Raw genomic sequence first — 15658 nt, 5'->3', positions numbered from 1 at the left:
GAAACTGGCTGGCTACCAAGACTCTTCTTTGCTTGTACCTACCTGAGTCTACAGCTTACTCTGTCTAATCTTTGACATGCACCCTAGATATTTTATGTTAAATATAAACTACATACACATTAAGATCCCAAAATCATATTTCAATTTCTATAAAACAATGTGATCCAAAGCTTTAACATTAAAAATCTTGGCAAGAAAGAAAATTTAGAATATTCCATTTTCACTGAAATGACATCTCACAAGTAATAGCCATTTCTAGTTTACTCATAAAACTATAGCTTCAAGCTTTAAAAATATTTCACTGGGTAAAGACTTAACCTCTTGACTCCACTGCTCTTCTCAACTAACTTCTCTATTTCTAGTGTCCCTTTTTGCAGTAGAAAATCTTATAAGGATGGACTACTGCCTCTCCATTTTTCTTCTCTTATTTGCTGTTAAAACCCTTCTATGTAGCTTTTGGCCCACTCACTCCATCAACACTGCTCTTACCAATGGCCAAATTCAATGGTCAACTGTCATTCTTCATCTTTCTTGATCTATCCATCTGACATAGATGTTAATTCACACCACCCTCCTGAGAACACTTTCCTCACTTGGTTACCAGAACGCTGCATTCTCTTGTCGCCTTTGCTGGCTCCTCCTATTTTCCCAAGCTTTTAACGTCTGAGTGCCTTAGGGATAGGACATTGGTCTTTTCCCCAATCACACTCACTCCTTAGGTGGTCTCCATCTATCAAGAAATCCTACTGATTCTTCTTTCTCTCTCTTTTTTAAAGAGAGACAGAGAGAGAATGAACAGAAGAGGGGGGCTGAGGGACAGAGGGAGAAAGAGAATCTTAAGCAGGCTCCATACCCAGCATGGAGCCCTACGTGGGGCTTGATGTCATGACAGAGATCAAGACCTCAGGAGAAATCAGGAGTTGGATGCTTAACCTACTCAGCCACCCAGGTGCCCTCTACGGATTCTTCCTTCACAACATATGTCTGACCATAGCACTATGTGCACTGCTATACCCTGCCAAGCCACCATCCTCCTTCACTAGGACTACTGCAAGTTTCTTACTGGTCTGTTTCCACCTCACTCACTACAACCTATTCTCAACAAAGCAACCAGAGTGGGGCTTTTAAAATGTCAAATTAGATGCAATCACTTCTTTCCTCAAGCCCCTCTAAAGGGTTCCTGTATTTTATTTAAGGTAAGAGCCAAAGTCCTTATGATGGCCTACAAAATCCCCAAATCTTCCCCACTCCTGCTTGCCATTTGCCTTTCTGACCTCATCTCCCATTCTTCCCTGCACACTCTTGCTCTTCTCTCTTGCCTGCCTCTCTTTGTCCATGCTGGCCTCCCTGCTATTCCTTGAACATACCAAGCAGACTGATGCTTCAGGACCCTTGCATTTACTTTTCCCTCTCCCTGGACAACCCTCTTTCTCTCATATCTATCTGACTGTGCTTTGCTCAAATGTCTGTGTGGCCTTCCCTGACTGCTCTATTTAACACTGTAAAAAACGTACCTACCTCCCAACTCCTCCCTTTCTTGTTCTAGCTCCGTACCACTTACCACACCTAATGTACTACACAATTCACTTAATTTCTTTGTGGTCTCTCTCCACACACCAGAATGCAAGATTCATAACAGGGATTTTTGTCTGTTTTCTTCTTTGTGGTACTCCTACAACACAGAAGAGTATGTAACACGTAACTCGTTTTCAGTAAAGATTTCTTGCAAAACTGACTAAACTGAATGAACGAGCAAATGTAAGAAAGAACAGGAAAGAGAGAAAAAGGAAAAGAACAGAAGACAGAAAAAAGGAGAAAGGAAAAGAAAGAGAAGAAAAGGAAAGGAAGAAACTTGCCCAAGCAATGCAAGCAGTACAGTATAGCCAGCATGGTAAGCCAGATTTGCTTGGCATCAAAGTCCATACCGTTCCACTGTAGCATCAGTTAAGAACAAATATTCTAAACAAATATCTTAAGAATTTAAATATGCTCAATAAGCAGTAGCATAGGGGCGCCTAGGTGGCTCAGTGGGTTAAAGCCTCTGCCTTTGGCTCAGGTCATGATCCCAGGGTCCTGGGATCGAGTCCCACATCAGGCTCTCTGCTCAGCAGGGAGCCTGCTTCCCCCTCTCACTCTGCCTGCCTCTCTGCCTACTTGTGATCTCTGTCTGTCAAATAAATAAATAAAATCTTAAAAAAAAAAAAAGGAGCATAAAAAAAGAAAAAAAGTTAAAAAGGCAAGATATCTTTCCTGAAATACAATTAGAAAATGATTAAATCAGAACTATTTTAGAATTCAACTTTATATAATTCTCAAAACTACAGAAGTATACACGATTATTTTTGTTAATTTTTAGAAAGATTTTTTTTTTTAAAGATTTTATTTATTTGTCAGAGAGAGAGGGAGAGAGAGCGAGTACAGGCAGACAGAATGGCAGGCAGAGGCAGTGGGAGAAGCAGGCTCCCTGCCGAGCAAGGAGCCCGATGCGGGACTCGATCCCAGGACACTGGGATCATGACCTGAGCCGAAGGCAGCTGCTTAACCAACTGAGCCACCCAGGCGTCCCTTTAGAAAGATTTTTATTTAATTGTCAGAGAGAGGAAGAGAGAGCACACAAGCAGAGGGAGCAGTAGGCTCCCCACTGAGCAAGGAGCCTAATGCAGGACTTGATCCCAGGACCCCAGAATCATGACCTGAGCTGAAGGGAGACACTTAATGGACTAAGCCACCTAGGCATCCTCAATTCTTTCTTTTAAAACAGCTAAAATTAAAGATAATTTTGATAGGATTGGAGATTTCTGTTTTCAACCAAGATAGAGTAACAAGGATTGAATTTACCCTCCCAAAACCACCCCCACAACAAATAAAAGACAAAATATATGAGACATTGGTTTACAGTACACTGAACATCAGGCAAAAAAGAAGAGTGATCCCTGAGAGGCAGGAAATAAGTGAAGTGAAACCCATGAGGACCCTTAACTAATACCCTGAGAGAGGTTGTAGGCCACAGGTTAGGGAAGAGAGACATAGGCAGAGCCCAACAGACGTCCCTGAGTTGAGGAGATAGAGCTGAGAGTCCAGGGAGAACAAGCTGAACAGAGGTAGCAAAACAGAGTACCAAAGAAGAGAGAGGTACACACAGTACAAAGTTTTGATCTGTGAGGGTCCTGCTTGAACATCCAGGAGAGTACTGACTGGCACATGTGTGTGAAAAAGCTATCTGACACCAGAAAAGGAACTATCTACAAGGATTAGAAAAAACAACACTGACTGTTCCTACTGACCAGGCTAAAAAAGCCCCAAATTCACGGGGCATAGGGTAGAGTACTCCAAAGTGGGAAATAATGATACCTACACTGGGCACTGCTCCAATTATAAAAGATCAAATGATATAAACTGTTTCCAAGTAACTTAACTGTGTCCCAGATCAAAGTTCAAGAAGAGGTACAGGAACACAAATGTATATGACAACCAGCAAGGTAAAACTAACAATGCCTGACATCCACTCAAAGACGAGTAGGCATGTAAAGAAGCAGGAAAACCTGACCAAAACTTGGGAGAAACACAAACAGTTCAAAACTGATTCAGCACTGACAGAGTGATCAGAATTAGGACATTTCAAGTTACTAAAACTGTATTCCGGATCTTTAAAAAGATAACTAAAGACATATTGGATATAAAAAAGAAAGAAAAAAGACCTTAATCAAGTTTACAGAGCAGAAAACTGCAATGTCTGAGATGAGAGGTACACTGGATGAGATTAATGGCAAATTAGACATTGCAGAAGAAAAGATGCTAGGACTTGAAGACCTACAAATAGGAACTATCCAAAATGAAATACAGAGAGACAAAGGAACTTTTTTTAAAATGGAAAAAAAAAATCACTGAGCTGTAGAACAATTTCAAACAGTCTAATATACATGTAATTGGAGTCTCTAAAGAAGATGAGAGGGTGGGCCAGAAAACTGATCAAGAAAATAATGGCCAAAAATTTTCTGGATTTGATGGAAACTATACATTCCCCGATCCAGGGAGTTCAGAGAACAGAATCATGAAGAAAACCACACAAAGACATATCATAACCATTCTGTATTTTCTTGTCAGAAATATAGAATGGAGCAACATCTTTGAAGTACTAAAAGAAAAAATATCCAAGTTAGAATTATATACCCAGGACAAATATCTTTCAAAAACAAAGATTTTTAGACCCAGAAAAGCTGAAAGATGTCATCACTAACAGAACTGATTTGCAAGAAATGCCAAAGAAAATCCTTCATATGGAAGAAAAATGAAACCAGATGAAGGTATGTTTCTACACAAAGAAATGAAAATGAAATTGTGCGTTTACATTCAGGGATGCAGCAATGATATTCTGCTCATAAATATATGTAAGATTTTAAAAAATATTGAAAACTCTCTGCAAAACATAATCAACTTTTTAAACAAAAGCAACAAGACTGTATTTTGTATTTTATAAAACAGGCATAAGTAAAATGTATAACAAAAACATAAAGGCCAGGAGGTACAAAATAATGGTATATTATTTTAAGATTCATGCTATATGTGACATGGTGAACGGTTACTGGAAAGTAGACTATAAGTTAAAGACCTGTACATGAAGGTTCAGAGCAATTCATGTGTAACAGCCAAAACCAGAAACCAACCCACATATCTATTAACACATGAATGGATAAACTGGGTATATTCATACAATAGAAAGCCATTTACAATAAAACTACTTAGCAGTGAAAAGAAATGATATGCTGATACATACAACAAAATAGATAAATCATAAAATATTTATACTGAAAAATGCTGGCCACTCCCCCCTGTCAAAAGAGAGTATATATTGTATGACCACATTTATATAAAACTCTACAAGACACAAACTTAGAAAACAAATCAGTAGTTGCTTGGTGGTGAGGTGGGGCAAGAGAGATAAAAAGGGGCACAAAAAAACTTTTGGAAATTATGGGTATCTTGATGGTGGCGATGATTTCTTTCATGTGTGTGTGTGTTATGTGTGTGAAAATGTATTAAGTTGTACACATTAAATATGTGCAATTTACTGCATATGAATAATTCCTCACTAAGGCTGTTTAAAAAGCATTCTGGATTTAAATGTTCAAGTTAAAAACCTGGAAAGTGGTTAGATGACCTACAGTGTTCTTCTGGCTCTACAAGAATGAAAATAAAAGATGAAAACTAGAACAAAATATTTGTAATTTTTGTAAGGGTTAGAATGGATCACAGAAACCAATTAATCAAAACCTTTCCTTATTAGAGATAAAGAAACCAAGTCCCCCAGGGCTGCAGTGACTTGCCTGGGGCCACACAGCTAGAGTCAGTAGCTTACTGAACTGTATGAGCCACAACAGCAGGGACCAGGTTATTTAGGTCACCATTGCATCCCCTAAACCTACAGCAATGCCTGGGACATAGCACGAACTCGGTAAGTATTTGCTGATTGTATTTCCCCTGGAAGGAAGGGTAAAAAATGAAGATAAAAGGAAAGGCAAAAGGAAAGAAAACCCCCCCTGCAATATGACTGCAAGTTTCGTCCATCTGTAATTCTCCGATCTCTCTCACACAGATGAGGGAATTAAGCAATAGCTTTAACATATCAACATCATGAATACAAGAAAATAAATTATATTTCTTATCTTTGTTTTACTGAATATTTTATTATATTCTAATGCTTAAAAATTTCTAGTTCATGTTGCCAACTCTTAAGCAGGAAAATCAAGAGGAAATACTTCATTCATGAAGATTAGTGACAGTTTCAAATTAAAAACAAATTTAAAGAATAGAGAAATACTTACCAAAAATTTCCCCATTTTTGGCATATTCTGTCACAAGGTACAACATATTTTTGGTCTCCATTACCTATTGATAAATAATTACATATTAGTCCAACAGGAAAGGACTGCAATTCTAGTCTACTGCAATTCAAATCCTATGGAGTTACTAAATAAAACTACTAATAAAAACACCAATGAATGATTCAGCAGGTAGCTAAGTTTACAAGACTGACGATACCCTTCTACTAACACTTTTGTGAGAAATCTCAGTCCTCACTTGTTTAAGAGTGGTCCATGGACCAGCAGCAGCACTGCCAGGCAACTGTTAGAAATGCAGAATCTTGGGCCCCATCTCGGACCTACTGACACAGAATTTCCATTTTGACAAAAAATTTTTAAACCAAAGTGTGACTGTTATGCACATTCAAGTTAAAAAACACGAATATTGGTAACAGGAGTTTTGAAGATCAACTTTCTACCACCTTCTCATGGACTTTTCTAGTCTTGTGCTATAGGTAGACTTTGATTAAGAATAACAGAGATAAATAAAACAGAGCTCAGTTTATTAGGCCTGTAGCCCTGATCACCTGGCAAAATAGGATATTCCTCCTTGTTTACTGTAATATTGTTACAAACTACAATTATTTTAAAAATAGTTCAAAAGATTCTTTGTAACTCCACTGCTGTACAGTTTTATTCAAATCAGTTTTCTAGGTTCAGAAAGGAAGCACATTAGTGTCACAAATGTGGTATTTCGAATTATACTGAACCAAAAGGAAATCAATTTATAAGTACAAAATGAGTGAATTTTAGATTCTCTGTAACACCATCTTTTTATGTACTGGCATGTGATAACAAGGAAAATTTAACCATTATCTACTAAAAGGCTGGAAATTGATTTTGCCCTATCATGTAGGTTTAGGACTATTTCCAATCAGGTTGGAAAACAAAGAGAGCTACTCACAACTGGAGTTGAAATAAGATAAACAGCAAATCAATTCAACTGCTTACTTAGGTCAAATAAAGATGGAATTCTGTGAAACCTGGTAGCTTTAATCTTAGTTCGGCTTATAGTTCATCAGACATATAAGGATGTGGATTAGTTTCTTACAAGTATCCTCTTTAGGAATTACCAAACCAAACAACAACAAAAAAAAGCTTAAAAAGAGAAATACTCTGATATAAATACCACCAAAGAAGCCTTCTGCTGCTTTAGAACTGTTTTGAGAGGCACACCATGATCTGTCATTCTAATGGTAATAGTAATGGTCTCCAATTGTCTCCACACCTTTTTAATTACAAATCTCTATCAGTAACAAGTTGTTTAGTGAAGCGTGTATCACACATGCATGTACATGTATACACACATATGCGTGCATATGTTTAGATGAACATAAGCAGAGATACAAATTACATCTTGTGCCAGTGTATAAACACACTATATACATTACAGAATGCACACAAAAATATAAAAAATAAGCATAGAAGTATTAATATTTTCTTATTATGACCAAGAGACACTTGTGCTAACCCATGTGAGTGCACAGAGGAATGTGCTAGTATTAGCTCTCTGTGGCGGAAAAAAAAAGGCCCTGACCTGTAAACAGTTTTCTGTGGTGTAAATACTCCCACTATAGCTGATTTTGAGATACTAACATGGTATTAGTTGGTTTGCAAAACATCTGAAAATTTAACAGTCAGTTCTTATAAGCCAGTACAGACAGAGTCTAGCCTACCACTAGGTGTGCCCGCATCACACTATGGAGATCAAAGTCCTATGCCAGCGTGCTGTAACAGATTTTCGACAGGGGCACCCGGGCGGCTCAGTTGGTTAGTACTGCACTCTTGATTTTGGCTCAGGTCATGATCTCAGGGTTGTGAGATCAAGCCCTGTTATAGGCTTGGTACTGGGCAAGGAGCCTGCTTAGGAGTCCCCGTCTCCCTCTCCCTCTGTCCTGCCTCATGCCCTGACCCTCTTCACCTCTAAAAAAAGATTTTCTAATATAAAAATTCTACATATTAAGGAATACAAGTGTTAAAAAAAAGTTTGTTACATTATCATTCCTCAATATGAATTACTCTTCAAAAATCAGAAATCTTTTTTTTAAGGTTTATGTATTTATTTTAGAGAAAGAGAGAGAGCATGAGTGGGTAGGGAGGAGGGATATAGGGAGAGGGAGAGAGAACCCCACACAGACTCTGCACTGAGCAGAGAGCCAGCCACGGAGCTGGATCCCACAACCCCCGAGATCAAGACCTGAGCTGAAAACAAGAGTCAGACATTTAACAAACTGTGCCATCCAGGCACCCCAGAGAAGGTTTTTCTTTTAAAAAACATAGCTTCTACTTGAAATGGGTACAATTTATTTTACAAAAATGCTATCTCAATAAAGTTGATTTCTTAAAAAAATACTCCTTTACTTTATCTGACAAACTAACCCGAACAAAATATATAAGATTTGGCTCTAAGTATTATAAGTAATATACTATTTTAACATTGTATTTCATAAAACATAAACAGTGTATTTTCTTAAATAAGCAAAACTGCCATATCCTCATTTATGGTACAACCACAAAAAGCCAACAGGTTTGAGTATCATAAATACGTAACTACAAACTTTTTAATTAAATAACCTACAGTCTGAGAAACAACTTAAAAAAAAGCTACCAGTTTTTTATTTCCTAATTTTTTACTTAAATATAGAAAATGGGTACTCAACTTAATAAAAACTACATAATTATTCCTTTTTTATGGACTAAAAAAATAACATAAAAGAGAAAGACAATGCAAAAGAGAAAACAGGATGATGTGAGAAGCAAGGAGAGGAATAAGGTCACATCCTACCTGATAAAGTTTGATGATGTGAGGGTGGTCTAACATTTTCATTATTTGTACTTCTCGGTAGATTTTCTCAAGGTTCACTGCATCCAGCTGAGATTTATCGATTATTTTTATCGCCACCTGTGTCCCAGGCACAAATAACTACAATCAGTATACAACAGTTAACATCTTCCAGCTAAGAATCTTTTGAATATACAGTACCAGATACTTTGCCTGTTAGTTCCTAGGCCAATAAAAATACTTTAAATTCAACACTCATTCATTCAGCAAGTATTTCTTGGACACCCACCACATGTGAGGCACTTTGGTGATTTTGTTTAGGAGCACCTTTAGTGTGCTAAGGGGAAGAACTCTGCAGAGCTACTTTAATAAAACATATTTCTCTTTTAATAGAACTGTAATGTTTTACTCCACTTATAAATTGAAGAAATAAAGCTCAGCAGCTTCAACCAGTTATCAGCCTGCTGCAAAGTACCTGTAAATAATTGATCAGCCAAGCAGAAGGCAGGTTCTGCTGTACTGAAATACCGCTTTTCTAGAAAAGCAAGTGATAGCTTCCAAAGAATATAGACATAGCTTTCGGGGGTGGGGGGGGATGGCTAAAGTATTAAAATCAATTCATATGAAAGATACCAACTGGATTAAACTTTTTTTTTAAAGTTTTTATTCATTTATTTGAGAGAGAGAGAACACACAAATGGAGGAGGGGCAAGGGAAAGGGAGAAGCATGATTCCCCACTAAGTGGGGAGCCCAATGTGGGCCTCAATTCTTGGACCCTGGGATCATGACCTGAGCAAAGGCAAAAGCTTAACCAAATGAACCACTGAAGAAGAAACTCTAAAATGTACTTCACAGTCTACAGAAAAGTATTCTGAACATAACTCAGTTTTATGTTGTTTCAAGATAATTTTTATTATCCATTACTGTATGTGTTTTAATAGTTCAGTACTCCTAAAAGGTATCTAAGGATATAGGACTCACCTTGCAATTCACTTAATTTCTTCAGACTCTTGTTTACACAATTAGTTTTTTTTTTTCTTTCCTATAGCTGCTTTGTCCTTTGCTCTTCCCTCTTTAAACTCTACTGTAAGGTTTATTTCTTACCAATCTGTATTTCTAATTTGCGGTCCACAGCTTATTTCCTGATTTGAGTTAACTGTAACCCAGAGAAGAACTCAAGCTTCCCAGGGGAAATCAAATTACTAAGTATAATGCATAAAATTCAATTTACTGCCAAAGAAGAAAGGGGGCAGTTCCTTCTCTAGACAGTAAAGTGCACACGTTTTGTGATAATTATTTTCATTATGTTTGATGGTATATTATTTCCATAATCAAAATATTCTAGGGGCGCCTGGGTGGCTCAGTGGTTTGGGCTGCTGCCTTCGGCTCGGGTCATGATCCCAGGGTCCTGGGATCGAGCCCCGCATCGGGCTCTCTGCTCCGCAGGAAGCCTGCTTCCCTCTTTCTCTCTCTCTCTGCCTGCCTCTCTGCCTACTTGTGATCTCTGTCTGTCAAATAAATAAATAAAACCTTTAAAAAAAAAAACAACAACAAAATATTCTAGAAAGTAAAAGGTGCTAAACTTTGCTACATAAGGAGACCGATCAATATTGGACTTGGTATTAAGGACATTATTGGACCACCTCAATATTTATTTAAATTTAAACAAATTTAAAGTGACCCCCTCCTCCTCAATTTTATGATACAGTATTATCAGTTACTTTAGGTAAAAGCTGCCAGATAAGAGGATAAGTATATATTTAAAGTTTCCCTAATACTCCTTAGGAAGGTAATATGAAGTTTCATAGACATGCTTATTTTGAAGAAAATGTCTTGCCCTCCAATTGTTGGAGCATGTCTAAATATCCCCCTTGGGGCGCCTGGATGGCTCAGTGGGTTAAAGCCTCTGCCTTCAGCTCAGGTCATGATCTCAGAGTCCTGGGGTCCTGGGATCGAGCCCACATCAGGCTCTCTGCTTAGCAGGGAGCCTGCTTCCCCCTCTCTCTCTGCCCGCCTCTCTGTCTACTTGTGATCTCTCTCTGTCAAACAAATAAATAAAATCTTTATAAATAAATAAATAAATATCCCCCTCACCCAAAAAAAGCCCCACTTTTAGAAGGAAATGGATCAGAACCCATTAATAAATAAAAAAAGAATATCTTGATTATCATCTCTTTAATACTATAATGTTAAAGAAAAACTTTAGACACTAAATTCCAAGTAAAGCAAGGTTTTGCCAAGAGATACCTCATACTCTTTTTTAAAACCCTGGCCTCAAACAATGAAAAATCGAGATACATAAATTATCTAAGTAAACCTTAATAAGTCATAACTCTCATTATTCAACTTTTCTCAACCAAAAAATTCTCAAATGACAAAATCTAATTCTCTTCAAATTTATCTTATAAATATATGGACCACGCGTGCAGATACTTATATCTTTACCCTGTTATCCCTTGCTTGTAAGGCCTGTCAAGATTATGAAAAGGGGAAGCACTAAAGAAAAAGCGGAGCATGGGTTAACGTCCTCCTTCTAATAGTTAGGACTTTTATTAATGTGGTATATCACACAGCCTAACTTGCAAATGCTGAAGCACCCTCATAGCCCAGGAATAAATTCCACTTGGTCGTGGTGAATAATCTTTTTAATGTACTGTTGAATCCTATTAGCTAGTATCTTCTTGGGAATTTCTGCATCCATGTTCATCAAAATACCATTAACATTTTTCAAAGAGCTGGAGCAAACAATCCTAAAATTTGTATGGAACCAGAAAAGATCCTGAATAGCCAAAGTAACTTTGAAAAAGAAAACCAAAGCTGGAAGCATCACAATTTCAGACCTCAAGCAGTATTACTAAGCTGTAATCATCAAGAATGGTACTGGCACAAACACAGATACACAGATCAATAGAACAGAATAGAGAGCCCAGAAATGGACCCTCAACTCTCTGGTCAACTAATCTTTGACAAAGCAGGAAAGAATGTCCAATGGAAAAACGACAGTCTCTTCCGTAAATGGTGCTGGGAAAATTGGACAGCCACATGCAGAAGAATGAAACTGGACCACTTTCTAATACCATACACAAAAATAAATTCAAAATGGATGAAAGACCTAAATGTGAGACAGGAATCCATCAAAATCATAGAGGATAACATAGGCAGCAACCTTTTTGACTTCAGCTACAGCAAATTCTTGTTAGACAGGTCTCCAAAGTCAGGAGAAACTAAGGCAAAAATGAACTATTGGGACTTCATCAAGATAAAAAGCTTTTGCACAGCAGAGGAGACAGTCAACAAAACTAACAGGCAACCTACAGGATGGGAGAAGGTATTTGCAAATGTCTTATCAGATAAAGGGCTAGTCCAAAATCTATAAAGAACCTATCAAACTCAACATCTAAAGAACAAAATCCAGTGAAGATAGGGGCAGAAGAAACGAACAGCCATTTCTCCAAAGACAAACAAATGGACCAAAAGACACGTGAAAAAAGAAACTCAACATCACTTGGCATCAGGGAAATACAAATCAAAACCATTATGAGATACCACCTCACACCTGTCAAAATGGCTAAAATTATCAACTTAGGAAACAATAGATGTTGGCAAGGATGTGGAAAAAGAGGAACCCTCTTACACTGCTGGTGGGAATGCAAACAGGTGCAGCCACTCTGGAGAGCAGTATGGAGGTTCCTCAAAAAGTTCAAAATAGAGTAACCTTACAACCCAGCATTTGCACTACAAAGTATTTATCCAAAGGATACAAACAGTGATTTGAAGGGACAGCTGCACCCCAATGTTTATAGCAGCAATGTCCACAATAGCTAAACTACTGAAAGAGCCCAGATGTCCACCAACAGATGAATGGCTAAATATGTGTGTGTACATACACAAACACACACATATATATATACAGATAAATATATATATGTACATGCAGACACAATGAAATATTGCTCAGCCATCAAAAAGAATGAAATTTTGCCATTTGCAACAATATGGATAGAACTAGAAGGTATTATGGTAAGCGAAATACGTCAGAGAAAGACAAATATCATATGATTTCACTGATATGTGGAATTTAAGAAACAAAACAAATAAGCATAGGAGAAGGGAAGGAAAAATAAAATTAAGATGAAAACAGAAGCAAATCGTAAGAGACGCTGAACTCTAGGAAACAAACAGGGTTGCTGGAGGGGAGTTGGGTGGGGGAAGGGATGGGCATTAAGGAGGGAGGACACTTGATGTAAGGAGTACTGGGAATGAATTGCTAAATTCTACTCCTGAAACTAATAAGAAAAAAATGAATTGTTAAAGCCTGAAAAAAAAACCAAATTAGGGCTCATCTAACTGCTATGAGCAAGTGACCACAAAATGCATAGTGATTCAAACACAATAGAAGTTTAGTTTTTGGTCATGTCATAGAATGGAACGGGTGAAGATGCCTCCATGCAAGCATATGAGGTTTATGAAGGTTTTACTGTCTTTTTTTTTTTTTAAAGATTTTATTTATTTATTCGACAGAGATATCACAAGTAGGCAGAGAGAGGGAGAAGCAGGCTCCCAGCTGAGCAGAGAGCCCAATGCAGGACTCGATCCCAGGACCCTGAGATCATGATCCAGGCCAAAGGCAGAGGCTTAACCCTCTAAGCCACCCAGGCACCTCAAGGTTTTACTACCTTTAAAATCTTCCATAGTTTACCCTAAAGGCTGTCTCCATTCCAGCCTGACAGGAGAAGGAAACTTGGAGAAGGTCTCACAAGAGGTTTTTATGGGCTTGCCCTCAAGTGGTACATATTATCTTTGTTCACTTCATTAGTTAGAACTCAGTCACATAACCCCATCTAAATGCGAGAAGCCCAGAGATAGACCAGTGACAGGTCCAGGAAGAATAGGAAACAATGGATTTTTAATGTTCAGCTAGCAGTCTCTGGCATATTCTTCCAGGTAATTTCTTAACAATGGGACTCATTACCAAGTACTTCCCGGAAATATGACGATGATGACTTTCAGAACTGCACAGTACTTTGTAATTTTACAAGATACTTTAACATATTTTAGCTCATTTATTTCTGAACTTTGTGAAGTAAATGGAACAAGCAGAGTATCCATGATGTTCTCGAGAAGTTCTAAAGATGTTACATAATCTACAGAAGGTCTTACAGCTCAAGTGAATTATTGGGAAAAACCACAGGCCTTCAAACTCCACGTTCAATCTTTCTACCTTTTCAAAGAGCCTATTATGTGCACCCTTACTGAGCACCTGTTGTGTGCCTGGCATTATGCTCAGGATAAAAAATGAACAAGATCTGATTCCTACCTTCAAGGAACTTAATAGATCTGTGAGAACAAAGAGAACACATTTTGGAAAACAAATTTTGTCAACAAGAAAAATCTGCACTTGGGGGTTTTTCCAATGTGTATGAAAGTTCCAACAAACAAAAGGGTTGTGTTCCAACATTTTAAAGATAACTATGAACTTAGATTTCTGGGAGCTTACTCTCTGCATCCCTTTTCTACTTAGTTCTGAACCAAAGACAAAATCTGCATGGTCACGACAAAGTCAAGCAAAGGACTCTGAAATTGAAGGATTCCTTTCTCTTTGTTATTCATCTGAATTTTTCAACTCTCCAATTTCTACATATGCATGCAGTATCTTTAAAAAAACAAAACTTTAGTGAGTTTATGTAGAGACAGAAAAATTTATATTCCATCTGCTAGGAGACAAAAGGAAGGTTTCCCATAGAACTTCGGAGGACATATCTAAACTAGAATGATTGTTATCAAACTAAATCCCATGTAAAAGCAGCAACACTAAATATTCAACCTCAAAAATGGGAAAAAGTGAATTAAAAATAATAAAATATCTAATATAATGTTATGTGGATTATATTAAGAAATACCCTTTCCACTTATATTTACAATGATTAAAAGCCTTGTGGGCTAAAGTTCAACAAGATGGTCACTTGTATACATCGCTGATATGACTATAAAATAGGTTATGATTTTTCTGAAAGGTATTTTGGCAATTTTTATCAAGAACCTTAAAAATCACCCATCCCAGGGTCCCTGTCTGGCTCAGCTGCAAAAGCATGTGACTCCTGATCTCAGGGTTGTGAGTCTGAGACTCACACTGGGTGCAGAGATTACTTAAAAACAAAAATCTCAAAATAAAATTAGGCAAAAAAAAAAAAAAAATAGTCATCCATCCTGAGGGAGTTCTGGAAAGATCTCGGAGTAGAAGGATCCTGAGCTTATCTTGTCCCATGTATACACCAAGATAACAGCCACAACAGTGCAACTAACTCTGAAAACAACCCAAAGACTGGCAGATAAATCAGTCAAGGAATTCACAAAATAAGAGGATATAAAGTAGGCCATCATATATAGAACATGTGTGTGAGGGGGTAGAGAGTAAAAATTTAGGACTTTTAGAATGGGTTCAAACTTACGCAACCATCAACTTAATATAAACTGCTACATGCTTAAGATGTTATATATGAATTTAAGGGTAACTATAAATCAAAACCTATAATGGATATATAAAAAATAAGGAGAAAGGAATCCAAGAGTAGTACTAAAGAAACCATAGAGAAGAGAGCAAGACAAGAAGAAAGGAACAGAGAAGAACTATAAAAACAAGGGTAAAACAAGTAAAACAGTAAGTATCTACCTGGTGATAATTACTTTCAATGTAAACAGACTATTACTCCAATCATAAGACACAGGGTGACTGAAAGGATAAAAAAAGCAAGACCCATCTATATGCTGCTTACCAGAGATTCCCTTCAGACCTAGAAACACATTCAGATCGAAAGTGAAGAGATGGAAAAAACATTTAACCTGCAAATGGAAGCAAAAAGAAAGGTGGGGTAGCAATACTTATATCAGACAAAACAGACTTTATAATATGGATAAACAAGAGACAAAGAAGGACACTACATAATCATAAACGGAACAATCCAACAATAAGATTCAACAGTAAATATCTGTGCATCAACTATGGCAGCAGCCAAA

General features: G+C 37.4%; 1 protein-coding gene across 5 annotated transcripts in view; it reads right to left on the bottom strand.

The window, feature by feature from the left end:
* SIK2 (salt inducible kinase 2) overlaps positions 1-15658 on the bottom strand; it is a 127528-nt gene that overhangs the window by 99111 nt on the left and 12759 nt on the right. For all 5 annotated transcript variants that reach the window (XM_082684288.1, XM_082684286.1, XM_082684289.1 and 2 more), the window contains exons 2-3: positions 8647-8763; positions 5823-5886 (exon numbers count right to left, since the gene is read on the bottom strand). In XM_082684288.1, coding sequence (XP_082540414.1) covers positions 5823-5886; positions 8647-8763 — 181 coding nt within the window. The remainder of the gene's footprint in view (positions 1-5822; positions 5887-8646; positions 8764-15658) is intronic.

This window comes from Mustela nivalis (assembly GCF_964662115.1).
Source record: "Mustela nivalis genome assembly, chromosome: 9".
Taxonomy (NCBI): Eukaryota; Metazoa; Chordata; class Mammalia; order Carnivora; family Mustelidae; genus Mustela; species Mustela nivalis.
The sequence above is the reverse complement of the archived record's forward strand: the minus strand, read 5'-3'. Positions and strand labels throughout refer to the sequence as shown.